The sequence below is a fragment of the Anomaloglossus baeobatrachus genome, chromosome 3, assembly GCF_048569485.1.
Source record: "Anomaloglossus baeobatrachus isolate aAnoBae1 chromosome 3, aAnoBae1.hap1, whole genome shotgun sequence".
NCBI classification, from domain to species: Eukaryota; Metazoa; Chordata; class Amphibia; order Anura; family Aromobatidae; genus Anomaloglossus; species Anomaloglossus baeobatrachus.
This window is the reverse complement of record NC_134355.1, coordinates 212,349,126-212,371,523: the sequence shown is the minus strand read 5'-3', so window position 1 is coordinate 212,371,523 and position 22,398 is coordinate 212,349,126. Positions and strand designations below refer to the sequence as shown.

Below are 22,398 nucleotides of genomic sequence, written 5' to 3'. Positions count from 1 at the left end.
AGACGGCTAAGGGCTGCCACCCCCCGCCCACCCCCCGCTGCCTGATTTACCTTGGCTGGCGATCAAAATACAGGAAAGCCCATTCATTTTTTTTAATTTTAAAAATAATTAAAAAAAAATGCGTGGGCTCCCGCCGTATTTTGAACGCCAGCCAGGTAAAGTCAGGCAGCTGGGGCTGGGATTCTCGGCAGCCCACAGCTGCCCCTGTAAATTGCTTATCGTTTATTAGCGCCATTTCCAGGCGCGTTACCCGACTCGTCTAGCGGCCCTGATGGCGGTGGCACGCTGGGTAATAAAGGGGTTAATACCAGCTTTGTATTCTCAGATGGTACCAAGCCCGAAAATCATGGTGTCATGTCAAATTAGGCATGGCCACCATGAATTTCTAGGAAACAAAAAAATCACAATACATAGAAAAACTTTTTATTAGAAATAAAACAAAAAAATATTTAGAGACTTCATCTTTATTATAAAAAATCCTTAGTCCGACATAATCCACAGGGGAGCAATGTCAACCCTGCTTCATCACTGTGCACAGACACAGTTCATACATAGTGAGAAGCACAGAGAGCCATGTCGTCTCTGCTACATCACTGTGCACAGACAGTGTCTATACATAGTGAGCAGCAAAGAGCAATGTCAACTCTGCTTCATCACTGTGCACAGACAGTGTCTATATATAGTGAGAAGCAGAGAGCCATGTCAGGTCTGCTTCATCACTGTGCACAGACACAGTCTATACTTAGTGAGAAGCAAAGAGACCAATGTCAGCTCTGCTACATCGCTCTTTACAGAACTATGAAGTAGAGGCTGACAGTGAGGGGATGATTGCACTTGCGTCTTGCATTGCATCACCCCACTTTTAGGACAGGAGCGACTCAGCTGCATGGAAATAAACGCAGCTGATCCACTGCTGTCGGGAGATTGTGCGCCGTGATGCGATGCGATGCAACACGACACTCACATCACGGCGCACAAGGACCTTTGATGACGTCATACTCCCGTGACCAGTCTGTAGCCAATGAGGTAATACAACATTCACACTTGACTGGTCACATAGGTATGACGTCACGGAAGGTCCTGTAACTCCATGCTGGTTACTGGGCGGTACAGCAATGATCGGAGGTGGAGGCAGAAGCGGCACAAGAATAACAGTATACAGGATGCGTCGCTGGACCTGTAAGTATGATCATAATGTTTTTTAATAATGTGCTTTTTTTTACAGCCCCTGACCCGAACTTGACTCTAACTGTAACACGAGCTTCCCAGTAAAGCTCATGTTCGGGGTCGTGTGCACGAACACCATTTACAGTTCGGGTTCGCCCATCCCTACCCATGATGATTGAGGCCCTATCCAGGGGGTCGGCGCTGGCAGGACTTTACTACAGTTTAATAATTTACGGTGCCGCGCAGAGGAGCTGTCTACACTATACCAATGGCTGCCACCCACCAATCAGATGCAAGGAGGTGACGCCCCTGTATGACGTCACCTCCTTGCATCTGTGTGGCCGGCGTCAACCATTGGTATAGTGCATACAGCTCCTCTGCGCGTCACAGAAAATGATTCAATTGTAGTAAAGTCCTGCCGATGCCGACCCCGGGCATAGGGTCGCAACAAGCAGGTAAGGTACGTGCCCACGATCAGAACCCACTGTGTCCTGGACGCGGTGGGTCCTAACCTGCGGGGCTGCTAGTCTCCTCTGCAGGACACCACAACTTCCCGTGCCCGCAATCAGGGTTTGGCACGCTGCGGTCTATTCTCTGTGTTCTCCCAAGGGAGGGCGCATGCGACTCCGCAGCGAACAATTGGCATGCTGCGGCTTATGAAAGCCGCACCGCAGGTCAGTGTTTGCTGCGGACCGTATACGCACAGTGGGCATGGGGTTTCTAGAAATCGCATCCTCTTTGCTTGTAGTGTACATTGCAGCGTTTTGGACGCAGCTAAAATACGCTGCATCCAAAACTACAAACACTAATTGTGGGCACACAGCCTAATAGGAGGGAACTTAGGAAAAGTGATGAGGATTTACTAAAGGATAGTAAAGGATACTAAAGGATGGGCACAATACCAAAGGGCACAAGGATGAGCACAATGCTACAAGGATGAGCACAATACTGCAGGGCACAATACTACAGGGCACAAGGGTGAGCACAATGCTACAAGATGGGCACAATACTTCAGGGCACAAGCATGAGCACAATGCTACAGGATAAGCACAATACTACAGAGCACAAGGATGAGCACAATGCTGCAGGATGGGCACAATACTACAGGGCACAAGGATGGGCAGAATACTACAGGGATGAAGTATGGGCACAATACTACAGGGCACAAGCATGGGCACAATACCACAAGGATGAGCACAATATTACGGGGCACAAGGATGGGCACAATACTATAGGATGGGCACAATACTACAGGGCACAAGGATGATCCCAATACTACAAGGCACGAGGATGGGCACAATACTACAGGGAACAAGGATGGGCACAATACTACAGGGCACAATGCTACAGGGCAAAAGGATGGTCAAAATGCTACAAGAATGAGCACAATACTACAGGGCACAAGGATGGGCACAATGCTGCAGGATTGGCACAATACTACAGGGAACAAGGATGGACACAATACTACAGAGCATAAGGATAGGCACAATACTACAGGGCACAAGGATGGGCAGAATACTACAGGGCAGAAGGATGGGCATAATACAACAGGATGGGCACAATACTACAGGGGACAAGCATGGGCACAAGACCACAAGGATGAGCACAATATTACGGGGCACAAGGATGGGCACAGTACTACAGGATGGGCACAATACTACAGGGCAAAAGGATGAGCCCAATACTACAGGGCACAAGGATGGGCACAATACTACAGGGAACAAGGATGGGCACAATACTACAGCGCACAAGGATGGGCACAATGTTACAGGGCACAAGGATGGTCAAAATGCTACAAGAATGAGCACAATACTACAGGACACAAGGATGGGCACAATACTACAAGTATGAGAACAATACTACAGGCCACAATACTACAGGACACAAGGATGGGCACAATGCCACAAGCATGAGCACAATAGTGCAGGGCACAATACTACAAGGCACAAGGATAGGTGCAATACTACAGAGCACAAGGATGGGCACAATACCACAAGGATGAGCACAATACTACAATCACACAAGGATGGGCACAATGCTACAGGGCACAAGGATGAGCACAATACCACAAGGATGAGCACAATACTACAGTGCACAAGGATGGGCACTATGTGACAAGGATGAGCGCAATACTGCCGGGCACAAGGATGGGCACAATACTACAGGGCACAAGGATGAACACAATACTAAAGAATGGGCACAGTACTACAGGGCACAAGGATGAGCAAAATACTACAGGTCACAAGGATGAGCAAAATACTACAGGGCACAAGGATGAGCAGAATACTACAGGGCACAAAGATGGGCAAAATGCTACAGGATGGGCACAAGGATGAGCACAATACTACAGGGCACAAGGATGGGCACAATACTACAGGATGGGCACAATCCACAAGGATGAGCACAATACTACAGAACACAAGGATGGGCACACTGCAGGGCACAATACTACAGGACACAAGGATGAGCACAATACTACAGGGCACAAGGATGGGCAAAATGCTACAGGATGGGCACAAGGATGGGCATAATACTACAGGGCACAAAGATGGGCACAATACTACAGGATGGGCTCAATCCATAAGGATGAGCACAATACTACAGGACACAAGGATGGGCACAATCCTAGAAAGATGAGCACAATACTGCAGGGCACAATACTACAGGGCACAAGGATGAGCACAATACTACAGGGCACAAGGATGGGCACAATACTACAGGGCACAAGGATGGGCACAATACTACAGGATGGGCACAATACCACAAGGATGAGCACCTTACTACAGGGCACACAGATGGGGACATTACTACAAGATGTTGGCTAAAGGACGCTTTACACACTGCAATATCGGTAAAGATATCGCTAGCATGCGTACCCGCCCCCATCGGTTGTGCGACACTGGCAAATCGCTGCCCGGGGTGCACAACATCGCTCAGTCCCGTCACACTACTTACCTGCCTACCGACGTCGCTGTGACCGGCGAACCACCTCCTTTCAGTAATCGAGAATAGGGAGGCATGTCATCGATGAGCGATTTTGAACGTTTTTGCGACGATTCAAAATCGCTCATAGGTGTCACACGCAATAACATCGCTAACGCAGCCGGATGTGCGTCACAAATTCCGTGACCCCAATGAGATCGCTTGAGCTATGTCGCAGCGTGTAAAGCGGCCTTAAGATTCCTATATACTGCTAATTTTAAAACAATATTACAATAAGGTGATAAATGTAAAAAAAATTCAAAATAAAGCATGATTTTTTTTACATTAGCAATGCTTTTTTATATATAAACTTAACTAAACAAATAAGTGAAGGCTTGTTATAATACACAAGCAAAAAAATTATCAAAAAGGGATCCAAAGTTGTATAGTAAAAAAACATGGAAACATTAATAATGTCACTTTGTCCTGCAAAGAGTGCGGCCTCTCTCATTGTTTTTTTCTATGTGTGGCCTATACACCCAGCTGAGTGTGAGGCGCCTGCATTAGACCCTCCTTCTCTTCCTCGACGTTCTTCTTTGTTAAAAAGAAAGATTAGGGGCTGTGTCCCTGTTTGGATTTTCGTGAATTAAATCATATTACTACATGTGACCCTTAACTACTCCCACTCATTCCCGATGTATTTAATCAGATTGGTGGAGCTAAGTGGTTCCCCAAATTGGATCTCAGGGGGTGCCTATAATCTGATTAGAATAAGGGAAGGAGCATGAGTGAAAAAATGGCTTTTAATACTCCTGAAGGGCATTATGAAAACCTTGTCATGCCTTTTGGTCTGACCAATACCCCTGCCGTTTTGTAGCCTTTTGTCAATTACATTTTTGTCACCTGGTAGGTAGAATTGTAGTGGTATACCTTGCTGATATCTTGGTCTACTCATCTGACCGTAAGACACATCAGGCAGGTATTACAGATATCATGCTATAATAAACTGTATGCCAAACTGGAAAAATGTGTATTTGCCATTCAGGAGGTTCAATTTTTGGGTTTACGGGTGTCATCTGCAGGTGTACAGATGAATCCTGATAAAATATGAGCAGTTCTGGAATGGGATCCTCTGGAAAATCTTAAAGCATTGCAATTCTGTCTGGGGTTTGCCAACTACAATTGGAAGTTTATCTGAAACTTTCCGTTATCAAAACTTTCACTGATATGACAAAAAGCGTACCGACATTTGAAGGTGGTCCGACCCCGCTCAACGGTCATTTTTTTTTCCTTGAAGAAATGTTTTGCCACAGCCCCTGTTCTCACTCAACTCCATATTTCTCAACCATTCATTGATGAGGTTGATGCCTCTGAACTAGGGGTGAGGGCTATGTTGTCTCAGGGGGTCATCCTCTAGTAAGTGGCATCCGTGCTCCTTTTGGAACACTGGCTGCCTATGGGAGAAGCTGAGGCACTGAGAGGAACCTGCAGATGTGTCAATAATAATCACACACAGCTCTGCAGTTAGATCAGTAGAGCAGCCAGAACATCTCACACTGGTAACGCCACCTTGTATAACGAGGAAAAAAAGTATTTGATACATTGCCGATTTTGCAAATTTTCCCACCTGCAAAGAATAGAGAAGTCTGTAATTTTTTATCATAGGTACACTCCAACTATGACAGACAGAATTAGAAAAAAATCCAGAATATCATATTGTATGATTTTTAAATAATTAATTTGCATTTTATTGCATGAAATAAGTATTTGATCACCTTCCAACAAGCAAGAGTTCTGGCTCTTACAGATTTGTTAGTTTTTCTTTAAGAAGCCCTCCTACTATTCACTCATTACCTGTAATTGCACCTGTTTGAATTTGTTACATGTATAAAGACACCTGTACAACCATTTATTCAATCACCTCCAACCTCTTCAACATGGCCAAGACCAAAGAGCTGTCTAAGGACACCAGGGAAAAAAACTGTAGACATGCAGAAGACTGGGATGGGCTACTGGACAATAGGCAAGCAGCTTGGTGAGGAGGCAACAACTGTTGGCGCAATTATTAGAAAATGGAAGAAACGCAAACTGACTGTCACTCTTAGGCTATGTGCGCACGTTGCGTATTTGCATGCAGTTACGCTGCAATCTGCACTGCAGTGTAACTGCATGCGTCCTGCGTCCTCAGCATAATCTATGAAGATTGTGCATGAGACGTGCACACGTCGCGTATTAGAGCGCAGCGCTTCGGCTGCTGCCCGAAGCGCGCGTTCTAAGAAGTGACATGTCACTTATTCCGTGCGCTCTGCATGCATCCCCCACTCTGTCTATGGGAGGGGCTGCACTCAGAGCGCATGAAATTGGCTTTTTTTTTTTTCATTACGGACTCTTTCTGCAGCGATTTGAAGCGCACGTGTGCTGTTCAAATCGCTGCAGAAATTTCTGAAGGGACAGAACGCTACGTGCGCACATAGCCTTACTCAGTCTGGGGCTCCATGCAAGTTCTCACCACGTGGGGTAAGGATGATTCTGAGAAAGGTTAGGAATCAGCCCAGAGCTACACGGGAGGACTTGGTCACGCCAGCACATGTCCAGGCCTGATTGAAGTTCGCCAATGACCATCTGGGTGATCTAGAGGACGTATAGGAGAAGGTAATGTGGTCAGATGAGACCAAAGTGGAACTTTTTGGTATAAACTCTACTCGCCGTGTTTGGAGGAAGTAGAAGGATGAGTACAATACCAAGACCACCTACCCAACTGTGAAGCATGGGGGTGGAAACATTATACATTGGGGATGTTTTTCTGCAAGGGAGGATGAATGCGGTCATGTATCGCAAGATTTTGGCCAACAACATCCTTCTCAGTAAGAGCATTGAAGATGGGTCACGGCTGGGTCTTCCAGCATCACAATGACCCGAAACACAGAGCAGGGTAAATAAGGAATGGCTCCGTAAAAAGCATTTCAAGGCTGTGGAGTGGACTAGCCAGTCTCCAGACCTGAACCCAATAAAAAATCTTTGGCGGTTGCTGAAAATCAGTGTTGCTCAGTGACAGCTCTGAAACCTGAAAGATCTGGAGAAGAACTGTATGGAGGAGTGGGCCAAATCCCTGCTGCAGTGTGTGCAAACTTATTCTATAGCTACAGGAAACATCCGACTTCTGTAATTGCAAACAAAGGTTTCTGTACCAAATATTAAGTTCTGTTTTTCTATTGTATCAAATACTTATTTCATGCAATAAAATGCAAATTCATTATTTACAAATCATACAATGTGATTTCCTGGATTTTTTAGGGGTATTCTGTCTGTCAAAGTTGAAGTGTATATACGATAAAAATTACAGACTTCTCAATTCAAATCTGTAATAAAAAGAACATAAAAACCCCTTTATTTGAAATAAAATACAAAAACCGCACCCTTTTTCACCCCTTTATTAACCCCCAAAACACCAGGGTCTGATGTAATCCACATGAGGTCCCACGATGATTCCAGCTCTGCTACATCTGAAGTCACAGCGAGCATCTATAGAACATGACCACCTGCTGTGAGCTTCAGGCAGAGAATGTCTGATCCCTGCGATGAGGCATAATGTCACTCAGGCTATTTGTGATCACAGCTGGAGATTCCCACAGTCTTCCACCTGTGATCGCAGGTAACCTCACTTGAGGTTACAAGTTTAATGAGGTCACCTCAGATGTCGTTACCTGTGATCGGAGGTGGAGGACCATGGCAACTCCAGCTATTACCGCAAATCACCTGAGTGGCGTCAACACTCATTACGCAGATCAGTCTCTGCCTGAAGCTCACAGCGGGAGTCATGTTCTATGGCCGCTCACTGTAACTTCAGATGTAGCAGAGCTGGATTAGTTGTGGAATCTCCTGTGGATTACGTCGGACCTGACTGTTTTAGGGGTTAATAAAGGGGAGAAAGAGGGCATTTTTTGTATGTTGTTTCAAATAAAGGATTTTTTGGGTGTTTGTGTTTATTTCTTTTCCATTCTAGATTAGTAGTGGGGGTCTCATAGACACCTCCCATTACTAATCTAGGGTTTAGTGGCAGCTGTGAGCTGTTAATAACCCCTTATTACCCTGATTGTCACCTCACCAGGGCAAACGCGATGAGCTGGGTAAAGTTCCAGGATTGTCACATCTAATGGATGTTACAATCCTGGGTGGCTGCAGGCTGCTATTTTTAGGCTGGGGAGCCCAATAAGCATGAGTCTCCCCAGCCTGAGAATACCAGCTGTCGGGCTTTATCATGGCTGGGTATCAAAATTGGGGTTGACCACACACCGTTTTTTTCAATTTTTTATTTAAATAATTATAAAAAGGAAAAAGCTGCATGCAGTTCCTCTTATTTTAATACACAACCAACATAAGCGCATGGCTTGGGGCTGCAGCCTGCAGTCTTATGCTTTATTTGTGCTGGGACCCTACGACAATTTTTTTATTTATTTTTAATCCAATCTACAATCTACAGTGACCCGCAGACACGGTCTGTGATTGCAAGCAGCCAGACACGCTGTCACACAGGCTGTGGCGCGCTGTCTGAGTGCAACCAATCACAGATGCCAGCACTAGCGGTGGGCGGGGGAAGCAGTGAATATGCTTGAAGGTGAATGAGTGGCCCGAAAGCAGTTACAGTAAGTATGAAGCACTTGCTTTATTTTTAGTTTTCTTTTAGTTTTTTTTTTTATTTCCAGAGTTGCTGGACCCTCATGATTAGCCGGCATTCCTTAACAACTCTGGGCCTGGGTTTGGCACCTGAATACTTTTGAAGCTGCGCAGATAGAGACTTTTACAGTCAGGTCCTTTCATCACTAGTCACAAGCTCGTCATTTACCGTACTTATTTATTTTTTTATTTATTTTTTTTATTATGCTTTGCTTGTTATCCCCACTGGGGCTCCGAATCTATATTACCTATCATTATGTCTTTGGAGTGTGTCTTTGGAGTGTGGGAGTGAACCAATGCAAACACGGGGAGAACATACAAAACTCCTTGCAGATGTTGTCCTCGGTGGGACTTGAACCTAGAACCCGAGCGCTTCAAAGCAGCAGTGCAAACCAATGAGTCACCGTGTTACCCAATGCAAGTCTACAGTGAAAGAAATAATTATTTGATCCCTTGATGATTTTGTAAGTTTACCCATGGACAAAGACATGAACAGTCTATAATTGTAAGGGTAGGTTAATTTTAACAGTGAGAGATAGAATATCCAAAATAAAATCTAGAAAATTACAGTGTATAAATTATATAAATTTATTTCCATTTTGCAGAGAGAAATAAGTATTTGATCCCCTACCAACCGTTAAGAGTTCTGGCGCCTACAGACCACTTAGATGCTCCTAATCAACTCGTTACCTACATTAAAGACAGCTGTCCTAAATTGTCACCTGTATAAAAGACTCCTGTCCACAGACTCAATTAATCAGTCAGATTCTAACCTCTGCAACATGGGCAAGACCAAAGAGCTTTCTAAGGCTCTGTGCGAACTACAAAAAGGATTTTTCTTAAGAAATTTTTTCAGAAATTTCTTGAGAGGGAAGGATTGCCTTAAAAAACGTTGCGTTAAAAAACGCAACGATAACGCACCGAAAAACGCATGTGTTTTTACCGCGTTTTGTTGGGTTTTTGGTGCGTTTTTTGCAGGTTGATCCCTGCGGTTTTTTAATGCTTTAACCCCTTAACGACCGTGGGCAGTAATATTACGTCCTAGCGGTCATAACGTTACTGCCCGCGGTTGGCGCACATCTCAGCTGATTTTCACAGCTGAGATGTATGCCTGCTAAGCACAAGCACAATCGTTATCTGCTCGTGCCATTTAACCCCTGTAATGGCGCTGTCAATATGTGACAGCGCCATTATAATCATGATCGCGGTAAACTTTTACTTACCGCCCGATACCGGAAGTCACGTGACGTGATCACTTGACTTCCGGTAGTTGTCATGGTAGCACAGGGTCATGTGATGACTCCTGTGCTAGACATGAACTACTTTCAGTTTCACTTGGCCCGGAGCCCAGTGAAGCAGAAAGTGACCGTGTCTGATGTTTACAGCTGTATAGCTGTGATCAGCAGATAGTGCAGAGCGATCGGATTGCTGATCGCTATAGCCCCCTAGGGGGACTAGTAAAATAAAAAAAAAAATAAAAGTTCAAATCACCTCCCTTTCGCCCCATTAAAAATTAAAGGGTTAAAAAAAATAAAAAATATACACACATTTGGTATCGCCGCGTTCAGAAACGCCCGATCTATCAAAATATAAAATCAATTAATCTGATCAGTAAACGGCTTTTGCATGTTTTAAATGTTTTTGATGGTTTGGCTATGGTTGTTTCACACCATAGGTGCTGTGTGACAGAAAAATGTTTTTTTTTTTAAATCAGATCTTTTTTTATTAAACCATTAGAAATCAATACAGAGAGAATATATCACTTCTCATATGGCTAATAACAGGATATATCAAATAAGCACATGTATGTAAATGAAGTTCTTATATATATATATATATATATATATATATATATATATATATATAAAACTAGTAATAAGGTTTTCAAATCGCAGTCATATTGTAGAAAATGAGCCTACAAACCGCGTGGCTCCTCAGATAAACAAAACTTAAATTATGCAATAATGCCTAAAGTCTAACAGAAAAGCCTCCTCCATCAGCCGTGTCGCCCCACATCATAGTTCCATACCCTCCTACCTCTCTCTCCGTGCAGTCATTAATCAAACCCTTCCGGCCCCTCCCACAACGTCACTTAAAGTGCACTTCGCCACGGAAAACACTAGTTTTATTCCCCACACATTTCATTCATTGCAAGCACAACAGTAACTGGTCCAGCATTGCATCCTGAACCAGTGCACTGGAGGGTAGGCCCGGCAACTCCATCCATGGCTGCCAGATTTTGTAAAACTTTCTCAATGTTTTTCTTTTTAAATAAACTCCCCTTTCTAATCTTAAGACATTATTTAATTTGTTTTTAAGCTCCAGTAATGTTGGTGGTAGAGGATCTAACCAGTGATATGCTAGTAGCTTTCTTGTTTGTTACAGGATACGGGCTATTACCAGGGCTGTTGGAGAGTCAGGGTCCACTCCTCCCTCCCACAGACTCAACAAACATAGACGGGGCGACGGTTGTATTGTGATATGATATATTTGGTCTATGAGTCCCAGAGTTTGTTTCCAGAAATCATTAATATGTCCACACTCCCACATAACATGTATCAAATGGGCATCATCCTGTCCACTCCTAACACATTGTGTATTTGGTCTAAATCCCATCCTAAATAGTAGACTGGGAGTTTTATATGCCCTGTGGATGAGATATATTTGAGACAGCCTTTGGCACTCAGAGACCGCCATCTTAGGCCCCTTTCACACGTCAGTGATTCTGGGACGTTTGTGCTTTTTTTAAAACGTACCAGAATCACTGACATACGCAGACCCATTATAATGAATCGGTCTGCTCACACGTCAGTGATTTTTCACTGCACGTGTCTCCGTGCGGCGTACCCGCGTGTGCGTGATTGCCACACGGAGACATGTCCATTTTTTTCTGGCATCACTGATGTTCCACGGACCACGCAGTGGTGTGGTCCGTGAAACACGTGCCAGAAAAAAACGTGCTTTTAAAATAAAAATCATTTTTACTCACCCAGCGTCCAGCGATTTCCTCTGCAGCCCGTTCTCCCTGCTGCTTCTGAGCCGGCTCATTATTGTCGCGCATATTCATGTCACCGGGTTTGTCCTCCTCTGTCTGTTCAGTGCGTGTCTCAGCTGTAAGTATTGATAAAAGAAGATATGCGGGAGGTGAAACTCCATTCTCAATTGTTCAAAGCTCTTAAGAGTACTATTTTGTAGTATTTGTGACACTAAATGGATCCCCTTGTCTTCCCATCCTCTGAACCCCACTAATTTTTTAATGTCTGGCAAATCTGGATTCCGCCACAGTGGCCAGAACTCCGTAGGCCCATTTATCCCCAACAAAAATGTTTTTGATATATAATAAACTTGTTTATAATTATTTATTTGTTTGGTGATCCCTCATTTATGGCACTTCTTTTCTCCTTATTCTGGGCAAAAAAATTCCAAATGCCAAAATGACCTTTTTTGTCGCCACAACTTTTGCGCAAAATGCAATAACAGGCGATCAAAACGTAGCATCTGTGCAAAAATGGTACCGTTAAAAATGTCAGCTTGAGACCCAAAAAATAAGCCGTCACTAAGCCATAGATCCCGACAAATGGGAACGCTACGGGTCACTGAATATGGCGTAAAACGTGCGCCACTTTTTTCAGACAAACGTCCGATTTTTTTTAACCCCTTATATAAAAGTAAACCTATACATGTTTGGTGTCTACGAACTCGCACTGACCTGAGGCATCACACCCACACATCAGTTTTACCATATAGTTAACACAGTGAATAAAATATCTCAAAAACAATAGTGCTGTCACACTTTTTTTTTCAATTTTTCTGCATTTGGAATTTTTTTGCTGTTTTCCAGTACACTATATGGTAAAACATATAGTTTCATTTAAAAGTACAGCTGCTTCTGCAAAAAATGAGCCCTCACATGACCATATTGACTGAAAAATAAAAAAGTTACGTCTCAGAAAAAGAATGGCGAAAAAAAAACGGAAAGCGAAAAATCATCCGGTCGAAAAGGGGTTAACAGCAATAAACAATATAGATAATTGATAGATAGATAAATAGATAGATGGATAGACAGATATATAGATAGATGGATAGATAGAAAGATGGATAGATGAATTAAAAAAAAATAAAAAAACAAAACAACGTGGGGTCCCCCATATCTTTTGTAGCCAGCTAGAGTAAAGCAAACGGCTGCAGCCTTCAGACCACAGCTGGCAGCTTTACCTTGGCTGGTAATCCAAAACAGAGGGCACCCCACGCTGTTATTTTACATTAAATAAATAATTGAAAGCAAAAAACGTGGGGTCCCCCCCAAATTGGATCACCAGCCAAGGTAAAGCGGACAGCTGTGGTCTGGTATTCTCAGACTAGGGAGGTCCACCGTTATTGGACACTCCCCAGCCTAAAAATAGCAGGCCACAGCCGCCCTAGAAGTGGCGCATCCATTAGACGTGCCATTTCTGGTGCTTTTGCCAAACTCATCCCGTTGCCCTGGTGCGGTGGCAAACAGGGTAATAAATGGGGTTGATACCAGATGTGTAATGTCACCTGGCATCAAGCCCTGGGGTTAGTGATGTCACGCGTCTATCAGATACCTGACATCACCAACCCAGTCAGTAAGAAATAAAAAATAGACAACAAAAAAAGTTTTATTTGAAAAAACACTCCCCAAAACATTCCCTCTTTTACCATTTTATTGAAAAGACAATCAAATCCGGGTCCGGCGTAATCCAATAAGGGGGTCCCACGATGATCCATACCATAGTCACTGTCCCAGTCAATGAAGAACAGACTGTTCCCCATTGGCTGGGAGAGTAGTGCAGTGACCTGAGCTAACATCAATAAGTCAATAAGTCAGCCCAGGTCACTGCAGGGGATGCCGAGCACTGCTGTCAGGAGGTTAGATGAGATCATTACCTGCTGTGATGATCTCCTGCACTCCTGACGTCAGCGCTGTCACTGACTTCTATTGCCGCAGTATCGCGGGAGCCCGTGACGTCACCGCTAGTAACAGTCTCAGGCCGCCCGCGAGACGTGACGTGAGAACGCGGCGGGCAATGGAAGGCAGTGACAGTGCTGACCTCAGGAGTACAGGAGATTGTCACAGCAGGTAATGGTCTCATCTAACCTCCTGACAGCAGCGCTCGTCATCCCCACGGCTGCCCGCACTGCAGTGTGAGAAGCTGCTAATACTGCAGTGCGGGCAGCCGCGGGGCTGGCAGGGAGCAGGACATAGACTGCACGGGCACCCGACGGAGGTCACACGGAAGTGCTTCTGTGCGGCGTCCAGGGATTGAGTGTGACCTGTGTGTGTTTACTTTTTGCTTAGCTTCTTCTTCCTGTCATAATGACATCACTTCCCTGCAAAACGCAGGGCAGTGATGAACATTATGTCCCGAAAAACGTGAAATAATGCTGGAATAACGCAGGAAAACGCAATGAAATGCACAGAATTTGCTACCTGCGTTATTCCCTGCGTGATTTCATGATTACATTACAGTCAATGGAGTGAATAACACAGTTAGCTGCAGAAAAGAAGTGACACGCTCATTCTTTTTCTTAAGAAAATCTACTGAAAGAATTTTCTTAAGAAAAAAACGTAGTGTGTGCACAGCTAATTTTTTTTGCCATAGGTTTTGCTGGGGAATGCCTACAGAAAGGTTACAAGAATTTCTCAAATTTCTGCAGCAAAAATGCACCAAAAACGCGGGTAAAAAACGCAGTGTGTGATCATAGCCTAAGGGGTACTTTACACGTTTGTTTTATGTATTTGTATTTATTTTATGTGTTTGGCATCATAGCGACGTCACTGCGGTGTCACTAAGCGGCCGGCCAATAGAAGCGGAGGGGCGGAAATGAGCGGGACGTAACATCCCGCCCACCTCCTTCCTTCCGCATTGCCAGTGGACCCAGGTAAGGAGCTGTTCGTCGCTCCTGTGGTGTCACACATAGCGATGTGTGATGCCGCAGGAACGACGAACATCGTACTGGTGGCAGCAGCGATATTAAGGAAATGAACGACGTGTCAACGATCACCGTTTTGGAACGATTTTGCGATCGTTGATCGTCGCTCATTAGTGTTACACGCTGCGATGTCGCTACCGGCGCTGGATGTGCGTCACTAACGACGTGACCCCGATGATATATCGGTAGCGATGTGGCAGCGTGTAAAATACCCCTAAGGATGTTAGGGACAAGATTATAGACCTGCACAAGGCTGGAATGGGCTACAAAACCATAAGTAAGACGCTGGGTGAGAAGAAGACAACTGTTGGTGCAATAGTAACAAAATGGAAGAAATATAAAATGAGTGTCAATCGACATCGATCTTGGACGCCATGCAAAATCTCACCTCGTGGATTATCCTGGATCATGAGGAATGTGAGAGATCAGCCTAAAACTACAGAGGGGAACTTGTTAATGATCTCAAGGCAGCTGGGACAACTGTCACCAAAAAAGCCATTGGTAACACATTACGCCATAATGGCTTAAAATCCTGCAGTGCCCGAAAAGTCCCACTGCGAAAGAAGTGCAGGCCCGTCTGAAGTTTGCCAATGAACACCTGGATGATTCTAAGAGTGATTGGGAGAAGGTGCAGTGGTCAGATGAGACGAAAATTAAGCTCTTTGGCTTTAACTCGCCATGTTTGGAGGAAGAGAAATGCTGCCTATTACCCAAAAAACACCATCCCCTCTGTCAAGCATGGAGGTGGAAACATTATGTTTTGGGGGTGTTTGCTAAGGGCACAGAGCTACTTCACCTCATCAATGGGACAATGAATGGAGCCATGTACCATAAAATCTTGAGTGACAACCTCTTTCCCTTCACCAGGACATTAAAAATGGGTCGTGGCTGAATCTTCCAGATCGACAATGACCCAAAACATACAGCCAAGGCAACAAAGGAGTGGCTCAAAAAGAAGCACATTAAGGTCATAGAGTGGCCTAGCCCGTCTCCAGACCTTAATCCCATAGAAAACTTATGAAGGAAGCTGAAGCGCCGAGTTGCCAAGCGACAGCCTTAAAATCTTAATGATTTAGAAATGATCTGCAAAGAGGAGTGGACCAAAACTCCTCCTGACGTGCGCAAACCTCTTCATCAACTACAAAAAACGTCTGACTGCTGTGCTTGCTAACAAGGGTTTTGCCACCAAGTATTAAGTCTTGTTTTCCAGAGTAATCAAATACTTATTTCTCTCTGCAAAATGAAAATAAATGTATATAACTTATACATTGTGAGTTTCTGGATTTTATTTTGGATATTCCATCTCTCACTGTTAAAATTAACCTACCCTTAAAATTATAAACTATTCATGTCTTTGTCAGTGGGCAAACTTACAAAATCAGCAAGGGATCAAATAGTTGTTTCCTATGTATGAGAGCCAAAACGAGCCTGTCATAGACTTGCACTAAAAATTGACTTCTGGGTTGCGTCAACAAACACTGCAAAATGCTGACGACGAACTGGGTCGGCGCCAATAACAGATGAATGCAGTGGCTGGTTAATATGAAAGTAGGGGTAAAGAACTTAAATTTGTAGCACCACTCCAGTGCTGCAATAAAAAAGAATTCCTGGAGTGGTGCTCTTAAGGGCCGATACCATTAGATTTTTGTTTTTGGGGGAACATGAATGTACTTATAAAAAAAATATTGGTATTTATGTTAATGTCTTTGGTGATTTGTTTCTCTGTAGGTAGACTTTGCTAGCTGTATTTCTTTTTTACATTTCTGTCACGGATGTCTCTCTGCCTTATGAAACTAGTGACAGATTCAGGGCTAGAGAGTCATTTCCATGCAAGACTCTCATTAAATGTATTTCCTTTCCTTTGGTGAGCTAAGGGCTAATGTCAGTTTTCCTTTCCAGCAGCATTCTCATTATCTCCTCACGTGTTTCTGATTTGGGACCAGTCCCTATATATACCGCCTGGTCCCAGTAGAGGGTACCGGTTATTCTGATTCATTTGGATGTTTGGCCGGGAGGTGAAAGGAGCTAGTGGAGCCATGATTGCAAATTGCTGTTTAGGCTGCAGTCCTAGTTCTAACTGCGGCTGTCTTTTGGACGTAGTCTTTCGTTATGTGCCCCTGTCTGTCTTTCCTTTTCCTGGTGATTTATTAGTGCAGCGGTGGGGCTAGCGTCCCTCACCTTCCAGCTCACTAGCCAGAGCTAATACAGGGTGTCAGGTATCCTGTTCAGCAACAGGTGAGGAACCTGTAAGGGACTGGTCAGGAGTGCTGGGTACAGCTGCAGTTGAGTGAAGGAGTTGTCTCATCTTTCCCCTCATTAGCCCTAGGGCTCACCATTGTTAATGTACCCCCGGTGTGCCCCTTTGTTTGTTGTCTGTTGCGTCGTCCGCCATACTTCCCAGTTACTCACGTGAAATCTTTATTCTTCTTTAAAATTTTAAATGCCCTTTGTTTTAGCCTTAACATACTTAATACAGCCATATTTAACCTTAATGGTTTCTTTTTATTTCTGAACATTTTATTACCAGAGGGTAAAAGCATTTACTGTATTCTAGTAGTATATCTTTAATTACTTCCCATTTATGTTTGTAATTGCCAGTTACCAGGACATGATCCCAATCTTTAAGACTAAAGGATACTTTACATGCTGCGATATCGGTACCGATATCGCTAGCGAGCGTACCCGCCCCCGTTGGTTGTGCGTCACGGGCAAATCGCTGCCCGTGGCACACAACATCGCTAACACCCGTCACAGGGACTTACCTTCTCTGCGACGTCGCTGTTGCCGGCAAACCGCCTCCTTTCTAAGAGGGCGGTTCATGCGGCATCACAGCGACGTCACACGGCAGCCGTCCAATAGCAGAGGAGGGGCGGAGATGAGCGGCTGGAACATGCCGCCCACCTCCTTCATTCCTCATTGCCGGTGGACGCAGGTAAGGAGATGTTCGCCGCGCCTACGGTGTCACACATAGCTGTGTGATGCCGCAGGAACGAGGAACAACATCGCTACTGACCAGACAGCGATTTTTCATAAATAAACGACCGCTCTCAGACAAACGATTTTTGCCTCTTTTGCGATCGTTTAAGGTCTCTCTTTGGTGTCACACGCTGCGATGTCGCTAACGACGCCGGATGTGCGGCACAAACACCGTGACCCCGACGATATATCGTTAATGATGTCGCAGCGTGTAAATGGCCCTTTAGTTCTTCACTAAAAGATTGATTTTAGCCACTCTAATGTTCCAGGTTTTTATGTTTCCTCTTTAAAATGTTTTATTTAATATTACTATTAATCTTGCCATATTATAGTTATTGCTGTGCTAATGCTTCTGGACTTGTATTTCTGATATTGTATCTGGTCTATTTGACAGGACCAGATCCAGTGTATTATTTCCTCTGGTTCATCAACCAACTGAGAGAGGTAATTGTATTGAATTACAGATAAGAACTTGTAGCTTTTAGCACAACCAGAAGACTATATGGCCAATTGAATGTCTGTGTAGTGTGGTTAAGTTCTAGTTATTGGAAAAAAGAGTGTAAAAAATTAAAGCACAAAAAAATCTATCCATCTCTGTCATCAGATATCACTTACTGGACTGCTTGCTGTCATTTTGATAAAATCACTGTTTTACTTGCAGCAGATCTAGCAGTTCTCTGAATGTTGAGCTCTCTGTAACTCCGCGTACATATCCCTAATTGGCAGCTTTTTGTCTCTGTACAGTGTACACAAAAAGGTGCCACTCAATGGTGAAAATGGGGTAATACAGAGCTCATGAATATGCTTGATTACCTGTCAGCAGATTTATTCGTCCTCTAATGATAATCTCCTGCTGATAAAACACTGATCTTAACAAAACTACACTAAGTAGTCCACCCAGTAAGGGGTACTTCTCACATAGCGAGATCGCTAGCAAGATCGCTGCTGAGTCATGTTTTTTGTGACGCACCAGTGACCTCATTAGCGATGTCGCTGTGTGTGACACTGAGCAGCGATCTGGCCCTGCTGTGAAATCGCTGATCGTTACACACAGTGCTGGTTCATTTTTTGGACGTTGCTCTCCCGCTGTGAAGCACACATCGCTGTGTTTGACAGCGAGAGAGCAATGATCTGAATGTGCAGGGAGTCGGCGTCTGGAAGCTGTAGACGCTGGTAACAAAGGTAAATATCGGGTAACCAAGCGAAGTGCTTAGCTTGGTTACCCGATATTTACCTTGGTTACTAGCGTCCGCCGCACTCAGGCTGCCAGCGCTAGCTCCCTGCTCCCTGCACACGTAGCCAGAGTACACATCGGGTAAATAAGCAAAGCGCTGTGCTTATTAACCCGATGTGTACGCTGGCTACGAGTGCAGGGAGCCAGCACTAAGCGGTGTGCGCTGGTAACCAAGGTAAATATTTTGTAACCAAGCCAAGCATTTTGCTTAGTTACCCGATATTTATCTTAGTTACCAAGCGCAGCATCGCTTCCACATGTCGCTGGGGGCTGGTCGCCGGTGAGATCTGCCTGATTGACAGCTCACCAGCGACCATGTAGCGACGCACCAGCGATCCTGACTAGGTTATATTGTGGTCGGAATCGCTGGTACGTCGTTTAGTGAGACGGTACCCTAAGTGACACATTGTTGGAATCAGGGTTTCGGTCTCCATATGATCCTGCTCTCACATAAGCTGGAAAAACCTGGTGACAGATTCCCTTTAAGGTGTTAAGGAATTGGTGACTTCAGGGCATTACTTTCTTAAATGGCTTTTTTGGAAATGTTTGCTTAACGGAAATCTATCACCAGGTTTTTGCTATGTAATCTGAAAGTACCATAATATAGTGATGTGTCACTTACTGGGCTGTGTTTTGCTGTTTCAATACAATCTGTGTTTAATCAGCAGGAGATTATCACTAAAAAACAACTAGCCTTGTGCTTGCTAGTCCAATAACACCCGCACCACTGATTAACAGATTTCTATTACTATTCATTATACAGGGTGGGATGTTTATATGGCTATACCTAAATAAAATGTAAATGGTTGGTGATATCAACTTCCTGTTTGTGGCTCATTAGTATATGGAAGGGGGGAAACTTTTCAAGATGGGTGGTGATCATGGCGGCCATTTTGAAGTTGGCCATTTTGGATCCAACTTTATTTTTTCCAATGGGAAGAGGGTCATGTAACACATCAACGTCATTGAGAATTTCACAAGAAAAACAATAGTGTACTTGGTTTTAATGTAATTTTATTCGTTCTTTCGTTATTTACAATTTTATGACCACTTATAAAATGTGTTCAAAGTGCTGCCCATTGTGTTGGATTGTCAATGCAACCCTCTTCTCCCACTTTTGACACACTAATAGCAATACCGCAGAATAAATGCTAGCAGAGGCTTCCAGTATCCATTGATTCAGATGCTGCACATCTTGTAACTTCACAGCATAGACAATTGTCTTCAGATGACCCCAAAGATAAAAGTCTAAGGGGGTCAGATCGCGAGACCTTGGTGGCCATTCAACTGGCCCACGATGACCAATCCACTTTCCAGGACACTGTTCATGTAGGAATGCTCGGACCTGACACTCATAGTGTGATGGTGCACCAGCAGGTCCGAGCATTCCTACATAAACAGTGTCCTGGAAAGTGGATTGGTCATCTTGGGCAAGTTGAATGGCCACCAAGGTCTCCCGATCTGACCCCCTTAGACTTTTATCTTTGGGGTCATTTGAAGACAATTGTCTATGCTGTAAAGTTAAAAGATGTGCAGCATCTGAATCAATGGATACTGGAAGCCTGTGCTAGCATTTCTTCTGCGGTGTTGCTATCAGTGTGTCAAGAGTGGGAGAAGAGGGTTGCATTGACAATCCAACACAATGGGCAGCACTTTGAACACATTTTATAACTGGTCATAAAATTCTAAATAACTAATGAACGAATAAAGTTACGTTAAAACCAAGCACACCATTGTTTTTCTTGTGAAATTCAAAATCAGTTTTATGTGTTACATGACCCTCTTTCTATTGGAAAAAATAAAGTTGGATCCAAAAGGGCCAACTTCAAAATGGTCGCCATGATCACCACCCATCTTGAAAAGTTTCCCCCTTCCCATATAGTAATGAGCCACAAACAAGAAGTTAATATCACCAACCATTCCCATTTTATTTAGGAGTATCCATATAAATGGCCCACCCTGTACACAGTTGTTGAGCTTGTGTAAAGCAAAACACAGCCGACCTCAGAGTCAGGCTGTACGACTAAGAGATCTCAGGCTGCTTGTCAGACTCTGGTGTGAACAGAGTCTGACGCCGCCATGACACCCAGCGAGTGCAAAGCCGAACATGACAATTTTATTCAGCTATTTCTTTATTTCGTAGATTGTGAATAAAAGTAACAATATTTTTATATTAAGGTGTAAATTGTTCCTACAAGTAGCTATGCTTTTAGAAAATCGGAAACGTCTTTTTTCTTGATCCTTACAGATGTCTTATTGTTCACAGGCGCAGTTCTATCCATAATGTCATCGTCACCTTCCTCAAGTTCAATCACCGCCGCTGTAATGTTGACCTTAGCGGACCCATCCCTATCGACACAGAATGCAATGGCTGTGGAGTGCAGGTGACAGAGGGACTGTTCCATGCACTTTGCACCTACCATTGTTCAACTTGTTGAGGCCATTGACTTATTTTTATACTGCACAGCAAGTACAGACAGGCACTATTTTCTATTGCATTTTTGATGTGTTGTCCATGCACTTAAGTGCACTTTTTATGATGTGGACGTAAAATGATTTTCTTCAAGCAATAATTGTTTCCCTTTACTATGGGAGTTCTGCTCTCAATGCCTTCCGCTGTGGGAGGAGGAGGCTATTGTTGTGTGTCATATATGGGTTATGCAGTAAATATATTGAGGGTCCTTTATAAAGTGTTGTGCAAATTGTATCACAGTAGTTGTAATAGAGCTTGCATGATGCCATTTTGTGTGTTGACATGTAAAATGGCAACTTACACTGGAAGGAGAACTGCACAAACTATACTAAGATGTGTGATGATTGTCCTTGTATTTTGTTACTAAACCTTATAATTTATATTTCTTTTCCTTATGTGGTTATTTGTGGGGTCATTTCAGATCTGCCATTTACAAAGGGGCGAAGTTGCCATATACATGATATACCCACACCTATGTATGTTCTCAGCTGATAAATATTTTTTTATATTAAACTTATGGGCAATTTTTAACACAACTATAGAGATAAAGTAGTGCACCTACCAAATGGCTACCCAAAGCACAAAGTGGGGTAGGGTTGACTTAATGGCAGAATCTAGTGTGTTGAATAGCCAGGACCCATCAGAAATACTGGTAGTGGTGCATAAGCATAGGTACTCTGCAAATAATGCTCTCAGCTTGGATACGACACCGATTTAACCTGCTGGAGGAAAGCCTCCCATCTTTTAAAGGGATTGTGTGGGCATAGATATGGATGCCCTTTCCAATGGATAGGTCATCAGTAGCAGATCAGTAGGGGTCTGACTCCCAGCACTCCCACTGATCAGTTATTCGTTCCAGCAGTGTTTGAATGTAAAGACTGAATGGAGCTTCTAAGCCCAGCACAGCGGTGCTGCAGGCAGCAGCGACTGTTACACTTTGAATGGAGCTGCGCTTAAAAACTCTATTCAGTGTTTACATCCGGCCACTGCCAGAGCA

General features: G+C 43.9%; 1 protein-coding gene across 1 annotated transcript in view; it reads left to right on the top strand.

Annotated features, from left to right (window-relative positions):
- Positions 1 to 22,157, top strand: part of LOC142297199 (AT-rich interactive domain-containing protein 4B-like) — a 256,070-nt gene extending 233,913 nt beyond the window's left edge. Inside the window, exons 8-9 of the mRNA XM_075341465.1 lie at positions 18,089 to 18,138; positions 21,195 to 22,157. Of these exons, the coding sequence (XP_075197580.1) occupies positions 18,089 to 18,138; positions 21,195 to 21,212 (68 nt within the window). The 3' untranslated portion in view covers positions 21,213 to 22,157. The remainder of the gene's footprint in view (positions 1 to 18,088; positions 18,139 to 21,194) is intronic.
- Positions 22,158 to 22,398: the final 241 nt, after the last annotated feature.